The 21,060-nt window shown below is 36.4% G+C and overlaps 1 protein-coding gene across 3 annotated transcripts; it reads left to right on the forward strand.

The window, feature by feature from the left end:
• Positions 1-8,517: 8,517 nt before the first annotated feature.
• On the forward strand, positions 8,518-13,472 carry anp32e (acidic (leucine-rich) nuclear phosphoprotein 32 family, member E). 3 transcript variants are annotated; one of them, XM_047808123.1, is made up of 7 exons: positions 8,518-8,718; positions 10,464-10,613; positions 10,904-11,026; positions 11,330-11,486; positions 11,631-11,782; positions 11,887-11,944; positions 12,038-13,472. In XM_047808123.1, exons 1-7 carry the CDS (start codon positions 8,665-8,667, stop codon positions 12,115-12,117), a joined length of 774 nt encoding a protein of 257 aa, XP_047664079.1. In that variant the 5' UTR covers positions 8,518-8,664; the 3' UTR covers positions 12,118-13,472. The 3 variants fall into 3 exon arrangements, with proteins under 3 accessions (XP_047664079.1, XP_027031820.1, XP_047664078.1); XM_027176019.2 differs by having other exon boundaries at positions 8,522-8,718; positions 11,330-11,492; XM_047808122.1 differs by having other exon boundaries at positions 8,522-8,718; positions 11,330-11,492; positions 11,887-11,938.
• Positions 13,473-21,060: the final 7,588 nt, after the last annotated feature.

Raw genomic sequence — 21,060 nt, forward strand, 5'->3', positions numbered from 1 at the left:
AGGAGACCAGAGCCAGGGAAAATCAGTAAGTAAAAAGAAATCTTAGAGGTTTATAAAATGTTGCTCCTCATTTGAATCTGCTAAACATATGTGATTGCACAGACCTCATCATGAATTCTTATACAACTTGTGATGAGCACAAATTTTACTTAAACGAGTTCAGACTGTTTTCTATTATATTTCAACGTCACATACCCGGTAGGAATTTGAAAGTAAGTTATTTTACATATTCTGCAATATTAAAGCATTTTTTAAATTAGAAAAAAATCAGTGGTGTCCCTCTCATGTCAGTTTATTCAGTCTACAGGGAGTTGTAGTGTAAGAGGCCCCATAAGCAGAGGCCCATGTTCCTCTACCTGAACGATCTCTGGTTCTTACAAGCTCTCTCAGGAAATGAGCTCACTAAGATAACTGTGCGTTAGTGAGGAAGTAGAGAAACACGGATGTATGACCATTCATTGTTGTCAATGCTGTTTTTAAACTTAAAAGTCGCATTGTGGAAAGACTGAAATCAATTGTGCCTGTTGATCTGTAATCAATTAGTTCTAGTTTTATGTTTGTTTCTATGACATATTATTAACATAATTAAGTTACACAAAGAGAATTTGAGTATTGTAAAGCTATTACTTCCTATGCCCATTACTGGTCAGAGTGAAATTCTCTCAGAAAGGTGGTTTAAATGAACGGAACTTGAGCTGCTTCTCCCGCTGGTTCAGAGGGAAACAATATATAAAAATGCTTTGAATACCTTTCTAACTAATAGGATATGATGGGAAACTACAGATAAGATGGTTTTAACTTCAAAAATCTTGTGGCTCTTATAAACGTTACCATTTACTTTGACCTAATAATACACTTTCATAAATTTTACTCCTACATTATATAAATAGTACCTCTTGATAAGAGGCTTTGTACAAGCTCACATTCCTTTTTTTCCTATAGGAGAGACATATTACAGAGTCTTGTCCATGTGCTTAAATGGCTGTGATCCAACTCGTGGTCCCCTGCTATTTGTAAATCATGGCCGCTGTGAGAATAACCATCCCAAGAATCCTAAAAAAAACTAAGGACGGTGTCTTCTGAGACTGCTTTATGCATGACCGTGTTTCCATACTCCCAGAACATGGAGTCTATACAAATGAAATGTAAACTATATTTGCCTTTTTTTGGTATTAAAATCCAGCAGTATTGGGATAGTTTGAGCATGATGTATGTAGGAATGTATGTACATTGACATATGTAATGTATGTAAAATATATATATATATATATGTTACATTATTATATTATCTTTATTTACTATTATTTTGATAATATAATGAATAAAGCAATATAATACTATTATAAAATAATATTCTTTTTTGTCATTCTAAACAATGTTATTCTTTTTGAGTATTGTTAAGTGTAGAAAGTATCTTATTATTAACTGTAGGCTGTTCAAGCCTCAAATATTTCAGTCGAAAACTTTGTTTCATCTTGATCCAATGGGGAATATTCGACATAATAGTCCTCTTTTGTTCAGTGTTTCAGACGAGACAGTTTCAGACTTTCTGTGTTGAGGCTTTAAGTTTTAGCAGATGAATGAAACATATTTGAAAGATGGTTAAATTCAATTTGATTTATTGAAATATCTTGAGGGCATTAATAGCCTTTGAGTGACACAAGATCTTTTGAATCAGCATTTTGTACAAATGCAGTAGATATTTTCCTGCAATAGAAGGACATGAAAAAAAGACAACGGGAAAAAAGAAGAAAAACTATGCATTTCCTGTAGAGAAAGAGCAGAGAAACAAACAGTTCCTACTGCAGAATTTTATAACACGAAACTGTTCATAGAGTTTTCATAGATTAGTTTAATATACATATATCATCCATGTGCCAAATTTTTAATAATAATAATAATAATAATAATAATAATAATAATAATAATAATAATAATAATAATAATAATAATAATAATAATAATAATAATAAACTTTGTATATTAAAAGAATATAACTAGTTTTTGGAAATACTAAAAACATTTTTAAAAAATGTATGTGTAATTTTTACTCAACATTAAGGTAAATGCAGTGGCACATAATGGCATAGTGGCACTGGCACCTTTTTCATTAAAAGACCATGGCTCTGATTTTATCATGGAAACTCACCCACATCTCTGGTTAGAGATTGCATTTAGAGGATCTGAAGCATTTCCATGAGGATGTAATATAAGCCCGGATTAAGCAGAGGATGTGTGGGTTTACTCCCTAAATGGAAAGATTCTGATCTTCCATAACCGTCACACCCGTGTAAGTCTTGATAAATGATCCAGTCCTTTATCTTTGGGTTCGGTATCCAACACTGAAAATAGTTCTTTTTTCAGTTGCTCTGATCTGGCATATACAGATGCAGTATGTTTTGCCAACCTGATGTAAATGCAATAAATGTTGCTTTACTAAAGCAACCCTTATATAACACTAAAAACATTTATCCACGTATAATTGAATATCATGCCATGGATATCATTGCTCAGGACCCTTTAAAAAAAAGATTTTCTTACATATATATACAGACAGTGAACATGATCTGCCGTTATCTCAAATACGTACACAAGGTTTGCAAGGTTGCCTGTCTATAAACTGTATTCTTGGATGACTTCATCCTAGTGATGTAGCCAGTCTTCATAAGGTTTTCATTCACAGTGCAACCCCATGAAAAACAAAAGCATCCTTTGGCCATTTCCACCACAGGAAAGAAGTCTTCCTTTTTGGCTATGCCATCTGTGGGAGGATGAATGAACAGTGCTGGAGCCATGCCTTGAGTCCAATGATACTGAGCTAAAACAGAAGGAATAATAAAGGAATCCAAGAGAATCAGATATGGAAGGTGTGTCGTACATCACATGAGAATAATAAGAAATAAGAATATTTCAGTGATGTGTGTTATAATAAGAAACTGTTAATGAGACAGTCACGTTTATACTAATTAATATTAGCCATACCCTAAAACTGGACTTTCAAAAAGGGATCATTTAAGATAGATAAATGTATAATTAATTCCTCATTTCCCTTCTCATCTCATTTACTTCAGTTATTTTTTTCTCTCTCCATTTTTGCTGCTGATCATCTGCATGGTTTTGACTCTTATCATCACACTCCTGGGACACCTGTAATGACAATGAGCTTTAACTAATTTTGAAAACCTAAGAACACATCTGGGGATAAAGTTGGGTTAAAATCAGATAAGACAGATGCACTTATTCAAAGAGAGCTACAGAAATTGCTGGAGAAGCTTGAAAGTCTCCATCAAAATATTTCCTCAACTTCTAAGAATACCAATAAGCTAAAACCTATTAAAATGGAATAAGTATAACAAGAACAACTGTGTGTGTGTGTGTGTGTGTGTGTGTGTGTGTGTGTGTGTGTGTGTGTGTGTGTGTGTGTGTGTGTGTGTGTGTGTGTGTGTGTGTGTGTGTGTGTGTGTGTGTGTGTGTGTGTCTTTAATGGGTATAGTAACTTAGTTAAGTGTTCAGTGAAGACCTAGGCCCTTAGTCTTTGTTTGAAAAGAAAAGTGACAGTGATTCATTCAGGCAGCCAGGTGGAGTTTACTGCACCACCTGGGGGCCCAGACAGAAGGCTCTTGGTGCATGCCTTCCTTGTATATTGAGGGATGGTTGGTCAAGTCAAGCCATGCAAAAACCTCAAAGGAAACATGATGCAGAATGGGGTATGGTAAGTGCCTTCAGGTAGGTAAAGGCTGTTTTCTTTTTTTTTTTCTTTTGTAAAGGAAGATTGAAAGCAAGCTTAAAGAAGATAGAAAGCAAGCTATACAGTATTCCAGAATGCTGTTGCATAGATCTGATTGCAGTAGAGAATTGTAGTAGTCCAAATTGTGAGACAACAAGGAACTGTAAAAGCATTTGAGTGCCCTCCATAGGGGAAATCTCCAGAGAATACTGAAAGAAGAAACCTACAGTACTGTGTCAGATTAGCAACATAAGAAGAGAATCATGGCTGGTTATCCAGAAGGTTTGAGGTTTGTCCAATGGTGTGACCCAAGATTTCCCAATGATATCACAAGATCCAAATAGAATGAATTTCAGAGTTATACAGCAGATCAGATTTCTAAAATTTCAGTTAATGAGGTGGAATATATATATATATATACATTCCAAGATATAAGCTGAAAAATGAATATCTGATGGAGAAAATGGATATGTTGAGTATCATTAGAATAGCGGTGGTCTGAAAAAAACAGGTGAGTACATTGTTACCTCAGTGAGAGATTGGGAATAAAGGGAAAAATAAGAGGACCAAGCAATGACCCTTGTGAGACACCAATTGAACCCTTCTCTGATGTGTCACCTGATAGGAAGCAAACCACTTTTTTGCCACACTGCTTTGTCATTTATTACAAACCCTTTGCTGGTGGACAGTAGTCTTGTCATTTACCATATAGAAGGCTGCTAAGAGGTCAAAAAGGATAACAACCAGTGATCATTTATTGGGAGACTGTGGTTATACTGAAAAACAAAGATAGCTGTTTTTATACAGCACATACACAAAAGGATACAATGATACCAATTGTACTTTGAGCACAATGAACACATGTTATACACAATTACATAATAGGCTTTTTCTAGACAAAATCATGGCTGGTCATTGAGTTTACTGATGTCCTGTAGCTGAGTTACGGATTCAAATATGTGGTTGACATCAGAATCCATCTAAAAGTTCAGGATGAGGCCTTTTTAAATGCATCACCTTAGTAGCATCAGGTTTACACAATGGCTTTTTGAATAAAGAAACCAACGGAAAGACTATTCACAGAAATCAGAAACTGTTTCTCATATGATTCTTACTAGTTGGAAAAGAAACTAAAAGAATGGCTAAGAATGTGTTGTTTTTCTGAATCCAAAGGCAAGGACAAACATCTCAGAAAACCCCAGTAAGCAGTGAGGAAAAACAGAGCAAACACATTTAAACAATGTTGTTAAACAACTGATCCCCTGTGTGGCTGGAATGTGCAAAATTGTATTGTTTTTAAATTAAAATTATAGCTCTGTATTTCCAACCAATGATTAGAAACTTAACACACATAATACCAAACACAGAAATGCAAGGAGTGAAAGTACTTTGAATGTAACACCATAGATCTGCAACCTCACTTGGTATGTATTTACAATGTGCAATGTCTTCTTAACAGCTTTACCCTGGTCGCTTCATAGCGGTTTGTGCCTCTGTGCATGAATTACACAAAGAGGTCTAGGTGCTCAGGGAATTTCCCAAATTTTGTGTTTTAATATTGAAGATACCTTTTCACTCATCTGAGGGGATTGTATTAGTTTCACTTGGATTTGTTCTCTTACAATAGGGAGCCTTCTTAAAGTTTTGAATATCCTCCTTAATTCAAGTTCATGGCAGCAAGAATACCGCACTAAACCAAACACCTTATTAAGTACTGCTTCAATTGTTTTACATTTCCAACGGTCAGTTTTGAAGGTAATATAGTTCTCTAAAAACTTTGTCTTGCACTGATTTTCAATTTGTTTCCTGTGTCATTACTGTAGCTTGAGTGGTTAATGGGATTTTTGTATATATTGCCTAAAACCATATTTTATAGAATGATTGTTTATTTGCAGTCTAACTAAAATCCTTTGTTCTAGATTTCAAACTGTTCACAGTTGTAATCACCCACTAGTCTATTCTTCATACTGTCACTCTGGTTTGGTCCTTTGTGTCTACTAATACAATGCATTCTCCATTATGAACCTTTACAGATTCCCCAAGGCAGCCTGATGTTCTCTATTGTCTTCCTGCATTCAAATACACCAATGTGCACTTGCCTTTGTTTTGCCCGGAACATATATCCCCCACCACTCCCCCTGATTTGCCTAGTAGTGAGCCAGGGCACTGCTAAAAGGACAAAGAGGTGTAGTTCACACTAAAGAGATGTGACAACAGCTGTCTATGAAGGTCAAGGGGAAGCACCGGGGTTCCAGCACAAAGCACCATACCAACTATTTATTGTTGTGAGGATCCATTGATTTGTGGTTTAAAATCTGCTCACTGAAATACACCAGAAATGCAGGTCATGTGAAATGTTTTATTTATTTATTTATTTTAAAGTATAGTTAAAAAGACTCAACAGTGTGATTAATCCACTGAGGTCCACAAAAGTGAAAGTGGACATGTTTATTATTCAGTACACAAGTGTTGAGTGTAGATAACCTTCCAATTTTCTTGATATTCTGTATAGTTAAATGGCATATATGACTATAATGACATATATACGACTACTGTTCCCAAGAGACACACATACTAGCTCCCCAAAGGCATTTTGCTCCATCTAGTGACAGCTTCATTGTTTGTTAGCCAAAGATATGTAAGTAAATCCAGTTACAACTGGACAACTGGTTAGGACATGTCCTTGTGCTCTCTGCCATCTAGTGGGTATTAATGTTCTAACATTGTGGGCTTCTTCCTAGTGTCCATATCACCACCTGTCACATTTAAAGCTTACTTTTATATTTTTGGATTGGCAAATGAAACATTACACTATAAACAAATGCTTATCCAGTGTCTTTATAACTGTCAGTGTCACTGGACAGTGTTACTGATGTTATTGACTTGCCAAATTGCAAAAAAAAATACATTACTTCAAAAACATAATTCATTATTAAGTATCACCAGGCATATTCAGACTAGTACTACTACTAAAATACTTGAATTCACCACAGTAAAAAGTATTAGTATGGGTGCTTTACTTGTTGTCGTTGCAGTGTTAATATTAAATGGATCACTTCATCCAAACAATGTTCCATTTTCCACCAGTCTGCTACAGTTATTTCCTGCTTCCTGTCTGAATTCCCGATCCCTCATATTATGAATGTAATGTAATAGTATGAACTAAATCAATGGTGTCAAAGTCAATTTCTGGCTCATGAAACATTTTTTTTCCTTCTGTAGTATAACTTTTGTTACATCCAAAAATTAGGTTCTGAAATCTAAATGCAGGTCTCTAGATTTTAAAAAAGTGCTTTCCATCTTTATGCATTATTATGTATTTATTATAACATTATTTATGCAATATTAAGTTTTCATCTTTAGATTTAAAATAAAAAAAAAGCTTTCCAACTCTATGCATTATTACATCATAACATTGTTTATACAATATTTATACACTTTCTGATATATATTTTTTATTGGTTTTTTTTAGGTTTTTTTTTTTTAATTGTGCATTTACATTTTTTTTCTTTGGAAAAGCATATTTTGTTAAAAGCAGTAAAAAACAAAACAAAAAAAAAACAAAAAAAAACAGTAAAACCTCTTCATACTATTGTAAATTTCTTTGCTACAACAGAAACACCACCCAGATTTAATTGTCTATTTGGTTGTGAGTCAGGTTACTGTATTTATTTTTGTTTTATAATAGTGAAGTTAGTTATATTTCGTTGGTGTCTGTCAGGCTCCTTTAGCAGCTTAATACTGTATTACTAAGCATTTGGCCTAGACTACAATAATGGGACAAGATTAAGAGTTGCATCAACATTGAACAAAGAAATGTTACAAAATAAATTAGTAGGGAAGATTATTTATTTTATTATTAGGATTATTATTACTCTCACAACCGAGATAAATCAGAGTAAGGTATCTGTATCATTGCACTACTAGACAGTAAATACTCCTAGTGGTCACCTTGTGTATTACACAGAAACGTGCATTTAAAAAAAAATTCTAGTCCCATTAAATCCTACTAGGTTGTTTTTGTATTGTTGTTATTTGTGGGGGTTACATATTCTCGAGAATGTATTTAGTGGGTCCTTATTCATTGGTAAACCCTTTTATACATTATAAAATATATACCCTACCTAAGCAAGCTGCTATGTCTAATGGCTGAGTGCAAATGCTGCAGAGACAGATGGCATGGCATGATTGTCTGGAGCCTTAAAGACTCCATGATTGGTTGTTTTATCGTTAGTCAAGAGTGGTGTAGGAAATAAGTCATGTAGGTTGGTGAGAACTTTGGGCAAACTCAATTTTTGTTTAGATTGAAATATTTTAAAGTAATATAAATATAATAAAAAATTGTTTTGATTTCTTTATTATAAAACATTGTGTGTGTGTGTCTGTGTGTCTGTGTGTGTGTGTAAATTTTATATATATAAAACATACAATAATGGGACGATATTGTGCACATATCTTATGACCACCTCCTAAAATCCCAGTTCAATCATTATAATGAAATATCACTGTATGGTTAATAGATATGTTTATTATGAGTGTGTTGAGTGACACGACCAGGCGCCAATGAAAACAAAGAGGGGGCGGGTTTAGAAGGTTAAGCACTTTTCTACTGACATCCACGCCAACCGGTCTAAATTTACTGCGCGCGCAATTCCAACCAATCGCGTTCCTCGTAAAAGCTCGAATACGTTGAGCAGGCTGGGTTTTTTTTTTTTTTTGAGTGACACGCTGGCGCACCACTCACGCGCTCATAAACAAAATCGTCCAATCGCGCCTCGCAGTGGGCGGGGTTTCAAAAAGGGGGTTGGCTGCGAGGTATCATGGAGGATCAGTTAGAGAACAGCAGCCGTTGAAGAAAGCCGAGCTGTGGGGCCGCGCTTCGGAGTTTCGAACCAGTATATCGAACGTTCTCGTCCGCTGCGTTATCTTCTCACAGAATGGAGATGAAGAAGAGGATCAGTTTAGAGCTGAGGAACAGAACTCCAGCCGAGGTGAGTTTTAATTATTTAATTTTCCCCCTGAAACGATGTTGTATCCCAAACCTGTGTGTGTCTCCTGCGGACTGGAAGACTTCACTACGCGCCGCTCAGCACTTACATACCGCATGGGCGATTACGAGGATGCAGCTTAGACGTAAGCGCTTATTTAACACAACGCACGTTGTTTAATGTGTATTATTACGACTTTAGGCTGTTTTTAAACACGCCGCTACGTCGGTGTTTATCGAGAGTAACTCCGTGGTGTCTTGTGAAGCCGTTACTCTCCGTTTCGCTCTTCGTCCTGACGTCTAAAGTAACGAGGACTCCGAGAAATAAACATAAAACACGGTTTGCTATCAAACGTCGTCCTTCAGTCACGGATTTATCCGTGAGTGTTGACATCTCGTCACCCGGCTGTTATTTTGAGGTAAAAACATCGGATAAGTCGTTATTGGACTTTAAATACGTCGTTACGGTTATAATATTTATTCCGAACACGTCACCAGATGGAATCGGTTTGTTACGGTGTGTTTATCGCCGGTTTATTTCGGTATCGGCTGATCGATGCTGTTCATGAGAGCGGTTTGCTCTCCTGAGGCGGACATCTTGGGCTCCAAGTCTTCAACACTAAACGTTCAACACGCTGTAACCGGCACTGATCACAGATCAGTCGTGTGTCGGTTCACTGGTGTACCGAGCGTGTTTTCTTGTCTTGTGTAATCGGTAAAACCCGCGCGCGCGTGTGTGTGTGTGTCTCGCGCCTCCGTGCGAGTGTGAGCGCGCGTGTGTGTGTAGAAGAAGAAGCAGCGCGTGCGAGGAGAGAAACGGCATTTTGTCGCCGTTCTTCTTCTTCCGTGTCCATAATAACTACGGCGTGATTATATAACGTGTTTACAAGATTTTATCTGTATATATTCGACATTAACCGGCTATTTTGTGAGAAATTGTTAGTTTTTCGACTGTCTTTTTTGGGTACTTGAAGGAATGTGGCAGATGGTGAGGTGCGCGCGCGCGCACACACCACACACACACCACACACACACACACACACACACACACACAAACACACACTCGCGCACACACCCCTCCCTACCAGCTTCAGCAGTATTATAGTTCAGCCTAAACTGCAATGGTGGATTAGCACTTGTTTCGACTGACATGTTTACAAATAAACCTTCGTGAATAAATACACAGGGACACGGTGTGTGTGTGTGTGTGTGTGTGTGTCCAGTAAAAGTAGTTTGTGAACGCCCTTGTGTTCTCTCCAGCGCCTTCTGGTGAAACCTTCACAGGTGCTCAGTTCAGCTCGTTCACCTGTAGGTGGTGCATGTGGCTAAAACTCTAGGTGGATTCAGTCAAAAATAAATCATCTGAAACACAAATGTGTCACATTTCAGACTGAAATGGTATCTGCTTTAGATGCCATTCGAAGATTCATGCCAGGAATCATTCGTATACAATTAAGTCAACTTCACACTAGAAGCCTTATTGGTGTGGTGATGAGTGATATTAAGTTCAACATTTCTTTTATAACATCGATTAGAAGATACCTGACCTTTTGTTCCCAAACCTACTGCGACATATATTGCTTCTTGTAAGTGACTTTTCCATGTATTGGGATGCTATTCTTGCTGTTTAATTCACCCAGTTGGTCTGAAACCAGCTGTTAGGAATATAAATATTAACGTTTATTTGATCAACGCACCGAACATGTCCAGTGTTTCAGAGACCCATATACAGTCGCACTGTCCCTGCAGGTGGCACAGCTGGTTGTGGACAATTGCCGCTCGAGCGACGGAGAGATCGAGGGGCTCACAGATGACTTCAAGGAGCTGGAGTTTCTCAGCATGGTTAATGTTGGTCTCACATCACTGGCCATGCTGCCATCGCTGCCCAAACTGAGGAAGGTCAGTCATTACACCAGGACAGCTTTGAACATAAGTCACAAATTGATCAGGAAATTGTTTATATGCTTAACATTTGTGTTAAGTGTGTGAGGTCAAGACAAATAAAAACCTTTTAACTTTAAACCTTAAACAAATTAAGTCAGACATTGCACATGAATTAAAGTAATTACATGCCCATAAACATATATAGGAATAAACAGGAAAATCTAGTTGTTGTTTTTTTTTTTTTTATACGTAATTGCTTATTGTTGTTGTTGGGTTTTTTTTTGTTGTTTTCCTCCCATAACCAGTTGGAACTGAGTGACAATAACATCTCAGGCTCTTTGGAGATACTTGCAGAGAAATGCCCCAATCTGACATACCTGAACCTGAGTGGCAACAAGATTAAAGAACTCAGCACAGTGGAAGCATTGGTAAGAGACTTGGGTCTTGGAGCTTTTTATTAAGTCATACATCTATAAGTTACTAATGCAGTTGTTGGTGTTCTAATATTTCTAATAGTTTTATCTATCTAAATAACATTCTAAATAACATTCTAAAGCCAGGCTTATACCTTACAAGAGAAAATTTGTCATCTGAATGCATTTTACAGCTTGACTTGTATGATACTTCACAACACACTGCAAAATTAAATGTCTGCGATGCCACAAGTTACCTCAATCTTTCTGAGCACATTCAGGGTTGACCTTTTTTGGCCTTTCCACTGTAACCCTCAGCAAAATCTGAAGAATCTGAAAAGCCTGGACCTTTTTAATTGTGAGATCACAACGCTGGAGGAGTACAGGGAGAGCATTTTTGAACTACTGCCTCAGGTCACATACCTGGATGGCTTTGATGCAGAGGACAATGAGGCTCCTGACTCCGAGGATGATGGTGATGGTGAGTGGTGTGTATATAGAAATTATCATACAACTTTATTCTGTTACTGAAATATTGAAAAATGTGAGGTTCTGTTACAGAACAGGCTTTCACTAATAAAGTACAACTAGTTAATTTAGTTCCTCTGCTGTGTTTAAGTCTGTGGTGGCTCAGATGATGATGAAGATGGTGAGGAAGGAGCCGGGCCGGTTGGTGATTATGAGGAGGATGAGGACGAGGAAGAGGAGGATGAAGAAGAGTCAGAGAGTGGAGAGGTTGGGCTGTCCTACCTGATGAAAGATGATATTCAGGTAATGTAAATGTTGAATATTGCTGAATACCATTTCACTTAACGTATTTGAAGTATATATGCTTTAGTGTTGCATATATACTGATTTATGTTTTCTTGTAACAGGATGAGGAAGATGATGATGACTATGTAGAAGAGGAACAGGAGGAGGAAGAAGGTGAGGGTAAGTGTAAATCCCCCACAGAGATTTTTTTTTAGAATCTTTACTGGTTTTAATATATGCTCTCATATGACACTTGTGGATTTTGTACTTTAGAAGAGGAGGCAGGGGTTCAGGGGGAGAAGCGGAAGAGAGATGCAGAAGATGAGGGTGACGATGATGAAGATGATGACTAGCCCCGTGTGTCTGTTGAGCAACTTTGAAAAATGTGTGATCTTGCAGATTGATTTTTTTTCTTGTATACCATAGATATCACTGTAGAGGCTAAATGTTTTCTTTTGATAAATACATAATATACTATATAAAAGGGGTTTATTGATCATTCATTTATAGCCATTCCAAGTTTTTATCCCAACATGAGAATCTCATCATTGTGGCTGCGTGGTGGTGGGAGGGGAGAGGTCTGGGCGGTTTTGATGTGTCTCCACAACTTTATCTGTAGACACTGGGCCACTGTGGAAACTGGTAGGGGAATAGTCACAGCAACATTGTTCTGTAACGCACAGAACTATAACTCTGCAAGTTTGGTTGTGCTCAACCTGCCAGTGACTTTCCCCAAGATCTTCTCCAAGAGTCGGCCTGCTCCTCATCTACCTCTCCGGGCAGCCTCAGTTTCAGCCCACTACGGAGCATCGAGCCACTGATCCTTATCTAGCAGCACTCTGGGTCTTGGATCGACCGATCCATGCAGAAGAATCGATCATCTGGCACTAACTTCCTCCTCTTGATTTATCCTAAGCCACTTTCAGGCTTGTTCAAAAAGACAGCCCAGAGTGTGATGTATGAAAATGTGATGTAAATTACCTGAAAGCAAGGGAGGGGTGGAGTGAAGTGTAGCATGTAGTCATCTTGAAGGGATCTATTTTAATTGGAGTTGGACTTTGTGCTTAAAAAAAGTCAGGACATCACATTGAAATGAACAGAAGTTATTAAATAAGCATTTTTCTCCTATGTCATGCAGAATTCAATTTTTGAATTTTGTCTGTAGCAAGGTTTTGTTCTCTTTCAAGGGAGACATTGCACGTAATGATCAGGTTTAATGGCTTTGTTCGATTAATTAATACCCTTATGAAGTTTTATTCTTATGTTTTGGTGTGGAAATGGGTTAGTTTATACCTTTTTGTGAGAGATATTTTACAGAATAGTACCTTTAAACTAATGTTCGTATGGCAATATGTACAGTATATAGTGTATGTTGCAACTGGTCAATGTTAGTGTGTGTGTGGTGTTTGTTTTTTCTTTTTCTTTTTTGCTTTTGTTTTGTTGTTGTTTTTTTAATTAAATGGATTTGTTTGGTTAATTGTTTTAATACAAACTATATGTCAAAGACTAGTCCCTAGATGCAGGTCTCCTTTGTTAATATTTTGTTTTTCAGTATTTAGCTGCATTTCTGATTGAGTTAAACCTCTCTGGTGGGATTTAGTTTTGTTTGTTGTTAATTATTTGAGTTTTTGTTTCTGTTTGTTTTTTTTTTTTGTTCTTGTCTTTTTCCCCATTTTTTAGAAAACAAAAAATAAACACAAAAAAATGACACGATTTAAGAAATAATTTGATGAAACTATAAACTATTTTATCCAGTAATGCATTGTATTAGTAATTCTTGAGGTTGACAAAATCTCCACAGGTGCTGATTTTCACATGGGGGCTTTTTGGGAGCAAGGCTAATAAACATGAATTGCTGTAAGTAATTTATTACCATGTACTAGTGTAGTCGTTTGCTGCACAAGTCTGGTCTAAAAACTGACAGGCAAATGTATTTTGAATATTTACAAATTCAGACCCAACTGTTACGTCCAGTAGGACAGATGAGGAAAAATACCCTGACATTTATGTTTGAATTAGTTAAAAAAAAACTTAATCTAGTGTAAAGTAGAAATTTCATTATTAATCGAGTGAACTAGATTTTCTGTTGAAACATATAGCATTTTAATGTTGTAAATATGGGAGTGTATTTGAGTTTATTAACTTTTTTTGTTTTCTTAAGATTACGTATAATCTGTAGTTTGACCAAAAACAGTTCTTTTGAGCTAGTTCCCAAATGAACTTGCTATATTTTGATTCCTCTTGGGTTGTATAAGTAACCCTACCCATGTTATCTTAAGCAGCGCTTTAAGTAGTCTGCTGTGTTTATTACAGAGCTGCCATTTGCAAGCTGCCTCTATTAGTTATTTATCAATACATATGCCTTCAGCATTGGGTTAGTGGGAAGGGGTGTGGACTGTCAAGCATACAAGAGCAGAACAGACAGGGTTACAAGACATTAATAACTCATGATTGGGGGACTGTCCTTTAAGCTAATAAGCAGTATTGTAGTACAGGGTAAGGGTGGAGCCATGATATTTCTCATTAGTAATTTAGGACATTGGTGTTTGTTTTGTACTAAAGCAAATGAAAGAATAGGGTCACTGGAAATGTGCAAATTATTATAATTTTTTGTTATAAAATAGGTCATTCTGGCACTGTGTGTTAACATGAGTATGACTATGGATTACTTTAAGGTAAACTATTCATTATTAATTCATCTTCAGTAACTGCTTTATCATGGTCATGGAAGAAGTTAAGCCATAGCCTATGCCAGGAAGACTGGGTGCGAGGCATGAATACACTGTGGAAGGGATGCCAGTCCATCACAGGGCACCATGTACACCCACATTTATAACTATGTGCAATTTGGGGTGTCCAGTCTTCAATCTTAAATGTTTATGGTAGGTGATAGGAAGCAGGAGGGAGCCCACATATGCAGAGTGATATCGTCCAAAAAGAAAATAAAATAGGGTGAGCGTAATTGTGGCATAAATTTTGTCCAAGGCTAAAGTCCAGTGACCCTTACACACTTGCAATGCAATGTTTTGTTAACAGGAGAAAAATACTCTAACACTTACATAAATAGTACCATACCGTTCACATCATTTACACGTCAGTTCAGTCTTTGTACACACGGCTACAGTAAGATTTATTGTTGAACAGAAAAAAAATGCATTCCAAATCAAAATACCTATTTAGTGTGGATAACTAATCATTCGTTTCCTATTTAATAACAATTAGGTTTGCTAGGCACAAGACCAAGCTAAACACTGCTATAGTCAGGTTTTGTTGGGATAGTAGCCTAGCATTTATTTGCATATGTTCACCCCCTAATGATAAAATATATCAGCTGAGTAAAATTCACCTGCTAATCTGCTCAACTGAACACCATGGTTTTTTTTGGCCCTATATGTACAAATCCACCCACTGGTAACAAGTTTTCCTGAACCGAAATGAAAATATTCAGTTCAGACTCCTTGCACAAATACTGTGTTAGGAATTCAGTTTACTGTTTTGTGGAGTTTAAAATCATTAAACTATAACAAAATGTAGTGATAGCAGTATATAATTCTAAATCAATACATTGTGAGGTGTAGCGTGAAGAAGTGAAGTGTGTTCAACATCATGACACTATCAGTGTGGAGATCTAAATCATTACACTCCATCCTAAAGCTAATCAGAGCTAAATACACTCCTGTATGATGCACAGTTTGACTCTATGCCAAATGTTCTGTTGCTTCCCCATTGACACCCAACCCCCATATTAACACTGCGTTTCTGAATTTCTGGTTCAGAGCGCTTAGTACTTAACTAGCTGGAGTTTTATATATATATATATATATATATATATAGATATATATATATATATATATATATATATATATATATATATATATATATAGTGTGTGTCATATACTTCCAGTACACAGAGACAACACAGACAATAAAAATAAGATGAGAATAAAAAAAAAAATACACATGTAAATACCAATAATAGACAATAGATAGATAGATAGATAGATAGGTAGATAGATAGATAGATAGATAGATAGATAGATAGATAGATAGATAAATATGTAGTATATATAAATATATAGTATGTATAAATAATAAGTATGTACAGTTTTGATATACAATTTTATTTATTTTTCAATTTTCTTTTGTCTATTTGTATAACAAGGCTTTTCTGTAAATATCCAGCATTTTTGTTTTATAAAAGATACATGCAGTGCCTATAAATGTGTTATAAATGCCCCAGTGTGGGTATAAATAAACCATTACATTTAATATAATTGTAGCTGATGCTGATTACCACTTGGAGGAGCTCTTTCACCAGCCACCACTAAGGGAACAGATTATTTAATAATAAAAAAAACATCCCAGTGCTCAGCTCATGACATGATAATATGTACAAGCAACTCCTTGCATTTGAGAACAGCGTGCATCTGTTTTACAGGGAACAGTAACATACACTCATATCCATTCATATCAGATACCCTCCATCCCAGACCAAGTAATACTCTACTGTTATGAATGAATGTAGGAATCAAAATTAATCCCACTGCACAATGTAATTTTTACATATAATATGTTGGCATAGGTCTGAAAGGTAGGTTATAGCTTCATGTTTAAAACTAGTTTTCCATACCAACTTGCAAAGCTTGTAGTGAAATGTGGTTTTGAATTCCAGTTTAACGAATGATGTTTGCATACTAGTTTGCCTAGTATACTATTACTCAACATCCTATCCACCTGCATGTCCATGTCTGCCAATGCAAACACACTAGGCTTTGTGATGATGGGAAGAACATGTGCATGTGATGAATTGTAAGCAGGTCAGGTGTACATCAGCATTTCAGAGCTTATCGTTAATGCAATGTTGAAAATATTATTTATATTATATTTTGTTAGATTTCAAGAGATCCGATGTAAGGTGAATCACTACACTCACATATACACATACATGTCACACAGCCTAAAGCTCATGCATGAACACATTGCTTACGACCCCCACTGCCTTGCCTGAAGAGCAGAAGCTGTCCAATCAGCATGGTCGATACTGTGGAAGCCTTATATGGAGGGTATGGCATAAAGGGGGATAGGACTGTTCAGCAGCTGATGAACACTGTTTGGCTTTTGTTGTGTGACACAGCGTCTATGCTAATCCCAGGAGAAAACATATATAACCCAACACATATGTGCCTTTTTATATACATTCTATATACAAATACAACTGGACTACTGGGAGACAATAACAGCAGTTACTTACCAGGAAATGCAAATGATACTACATATAATATAGATTTACAGATGTACGTAATACAGACAAGCTTTCAAATGAAACCCAGACTGTGCTAAAACCTATATATAAATCATGTTTTTCTATATATAAATATGTGTTTGTGTGTGTACCAGACAAACAGATGAGAAGTGATTATGCCAAATCCAGCATGTAGCTTTTGTGATAATGCAGCTGCATTAAAAAAACTCTGGACGTGATGCTTTATAACATAACCCTGAAATTTATTTGGATTAATAGATCATGTTTGTGTGACTTGTCAGCGGGTAAATGTCAGCGGGTGTAGAATGAGAAAAGTGAAGATAAATTTAGAGCTTTGCCATTTAAACTAATTTAAAATCTGGTTATATAATCTGATTGAGTTTATATTGGTTTATCATCATCACCATCCATTGTGAATGTTGACACAGTATTTACAGACACGTTATTTAGAAGATAAATTTGGAATCTTTCAAGCACCACTTGGAACCAGGAAACATCTCGTCCTAGCACAATATACTATTATGTGGTCTAAATTATTAGAAACTATAATTATCCACACAGAGATAGTGATGAATTAAACATGTTTTCCCCAATGTCCTCTGTGTTATCATAAATGTATTCATAATTAATGCTTGGCACTGTTTTCCATAATCCTGGACACTCATGTTTGAGGCACAGTCTCAAAAAAATATACAACTCTAAGGATGGACAGGACCATATATCCCACCCAGCAGAAAAAATACTAAAAATGACAGTAGACAGAAATATTTGTACCATTTTGATTAACTGGACTGAATATTAACTGGACTGTTCTTTTTCCGTCTTTCCAAACACAGAGATTAGTACAGGCCCACTGGCATTTCCTGACTTGGTCTTAGGCTATTCATGCTTTCTATATTTGTTCATACATATTCGCACTCTGCTGGTTTTGCATTCATTTTAATAGATTTTAGTTTAAAAACAGTGCAATAACCTGTGTTTTTTTATACACAACATAATGTATGGTTGGGCTATGGTAATCCATGAGTTAATATGTTTAAAAAGAAACCTTGCCTTGTTGACCCTGGAGTTGAGGAGAGACTAGAGGATTAGTCTCTGGAAAATGTATTCTAGTTCCTTAATTCACTAAGAAATGCATATTTTCTGAATATTGGGGAAATATGACCTGACCAAAGTTTTCATTCAGTTTAATGGAGGGAGGTGTCAAACTATCTGTGACTTTTTCAGCAATATTACACGTTATAAATTATACAAAATCCTAACCGTTTTGAAAGAGATACCAATTGATATTTTATATATAAAACAATTCAAGAGCTACTAACTTATAGATGATATAACATTGTAACATGGTTGTTCTAATTCCTGTTGTGGTTTTGATAATGTGGGATATGATTTTATCATTGTCACTAGAAATTGGTTTTAGAGTTTGAATTTTTTTAATGAAGAGAATAATTTGGTCTCTTTAAACTCATTAAACTCTTGACATGTTGCTTTTATATACTTTTTTCAGTTTTGCAAATGCTTTTTTCCTCCTCTACTTTTCATTGTAGTTACTCAATAATATGATTAATGATGAACAGCTAAATAATAAGCTGGGACAATGAGATGTATATCTAATGTTAGATCTTTTTACAAACATATGTATTTAACATTTAATAAATACACATTAATGGTTAGATGAATGCACACTTTGTATCTATCTCATTGCTTTCAACTTTATATTGCTTTATGTTGTTATTATTTGTCATTTTTTCTGGGTAATGTGGTTGTCAGAATGTATCTCTCATTATCACATAAAGGTTATCTACAGTGTATTTCATGCCAATGGTGGCAGTGATCATTTGCTTCCATTGGTGCATTATGTGCATGAGGTAATAATGGCTTCACATAGGGATGACTGACCAATAACATACTGGCAAAGCATCTCCCAAGTGGAGAAGCCATATGGCTCTTTTTCTCTCTACTGCTGAGAGACTGATGTATTTGTGAATATGGGTCATTTTCAGCAGCCAATCTTTTTGCCACTCTCTGTAAGGAAAATACTACTGTGACTGGAAGAACAGGGGTTTAGCATATGGCTCTGGGGCCCCACTTCCACAATGTCGTCACCGTAATGTCCATTTTAATCTGTTTGACTCAGCCGAGACACACTAAAGGTTTTCCTGAAAGGGTAGGAATTCACAAAGCTATGTTCCATCCATCACCATCTCTCTCTCTCTCTCTCTCTCTCTCTCTCTCTCTCTCTCTCTCTCTCTCTCTCTCTCTCTCTCTCTCTCACACACACACACACACACACACACACACACACACACACACACACACACACACACACACACACACGTTTCATATTATCTTAGTAAGGACCTTCTAGACATTAATTAAATGCATCTAATTAATGTTATACTACACCAAATCAAACCCTAGCCGTAAGCCTAATAATTAAAAGCCCTCGTAGCTTTTTAGCATTTAAATTTAAAAATTTAAAAATGCAGTTTGATTCCATTGTTATGACTAGCAAAATGCCACTTCAAGGTCAAAACTGTCAAATACTGCTAAACCTTTCATTCTCTCTCTCTCTCTCTCTCTCTCTCTCTCTCTCTCTCTCTCTCTCTCTCTCACACACACACACACACACACACACACACTCACTCACTCACACACACACACACACACACACACACACACACACACACACACACACACACACACACACACACACACACACACACACACACACACACACACACACACACGCACACATTATGCTGCTAATGTGTCATAGCACCTCTGTTTGAACATTTCTATATATAAGCAACAGTGCAGCGACATGAGCTCCTATTTGCACACCCCCTTCCTTTTGATCACCAGCCCCTGGACATTAGTGATGTATCCTTCATGAACACGTCAATGTGAACTGACTCTTTGCTGTGAACACCTGGATCTGTATAGCAGTAATTGATCATGTCTAGCTTTATTTGAAAGAATGATCATTATTTATGATATGACTACAATGAGATATGCCCATAATACCAATGCTGGAAACTTACACCCAACGGAAAAAACACAAAGTTTAAAAAAACAACTTTAAGGCAAAAATAACACAGGTGTTGGACCACCAAAAACCACCATATTAGACCACCCAGATTATACACGTTTCTTGGAGTACACTGGCAGGTAAAACACCATTCTTCTAAAAATATTCCCACATGTTGCTGTTTTGATGCTGGCGCTGGATGTGGAACAACACTGAAACAGAGAAGAGACCACTTCCTTCAGGTTGGAACTGTTTTAACACTTTGTATTGATTTGCAGTCATGCTTCCCTCTAAGGGCACAAGAGGACACAAACCATCACTGTAAAAGGTCCCTAAAGCATAACAGCCCCACCAGATCTACCCCTAGCTTGTCACTTGCCCATATGAAGAATCCTGCTGGTTTCACATTTATTTAAATTACATTATAACAAATATTGTAAACTATTCAGTTTAGTTCATCTGGGCTTCACTATTTAATCAACGGATAGAGCTGAAAGTTGGTTTGTACTGATGAGGTGACCTGATTCTTATTGCCTGACAATAGCTCGAATTCCCATTACCTTTTCATGGGGAAACCACAGATAATACTCGCTAAACGATTACCTAATTACTGATAAAAACAATACAGTATATTGCTATGTATTGTTGTTCTATGGTAGTGACTCCAAATAGATATAAATGACCTGAATCTTGAGCTAGTTGAAAGCGAAGTGAGCTGACAGTCAAAAATGATTAGCTTCTGAATGATTTATTCTAGTTGTGAAAAAACACACATTTGCTGAATATTTGAATCCTTTGAAGTACCAAAGACAGGTCTGGACTGGGGATTAGGGATTTTCAGTCATGTACCATTCGCCCAATGACGAGAATGAATTTCGAATGAATGAAATAAATTGTGTTTGTGTTTATAAACACCCTTCTCCATAATAGAGGCGTTGATTAAGCCCAAAGCTCATACATAAATTATTTTAACACCAGGAATAACTATTTCTCAAGATC

The sequence above is a fragment of the Tachysurus fulvidraco genome, chromosome 24, assembly GCF_022655615.1.
Source record: "Tachysurus fulvidraco isolate hzauxx_2018 chromosome 24, HZAU_PFXX_2.0, whole genome shotgun sequence".
In the NCBI taxonomy this organism is placed as follows: Eukaryota; Metazoa; Chordata; class Actinopteri; order Siluriformes; family Bagridae; genus Tachysurus; species Tachysurus fulvidraco.

Bases quoted from the DNA above. Each gene is read 5' to 3' on its own strand.
- anp32e (XM_027176019.2), top strand. From the start codon at position 8,665: ATGGAGATGAAGAAGAGGATCAGTTTAGAGCTGAGGAACAGAACTCCA. The intron at 10,614-10,903 runs GTCAGTCATTAC...TCCCATAACCAG, and splicing joins CGCTGCCCAAACTGAGGAAG to TTGGAACTGAGTGACAATAA. The intron at 11,945-12,037 runs GTAAGTGTAAAT...TTTGTACTTTAG, and splicing joins GGAGGAGGAAGAAGGTGAGG to AAGAGGAGGCAGGGGTTCAG.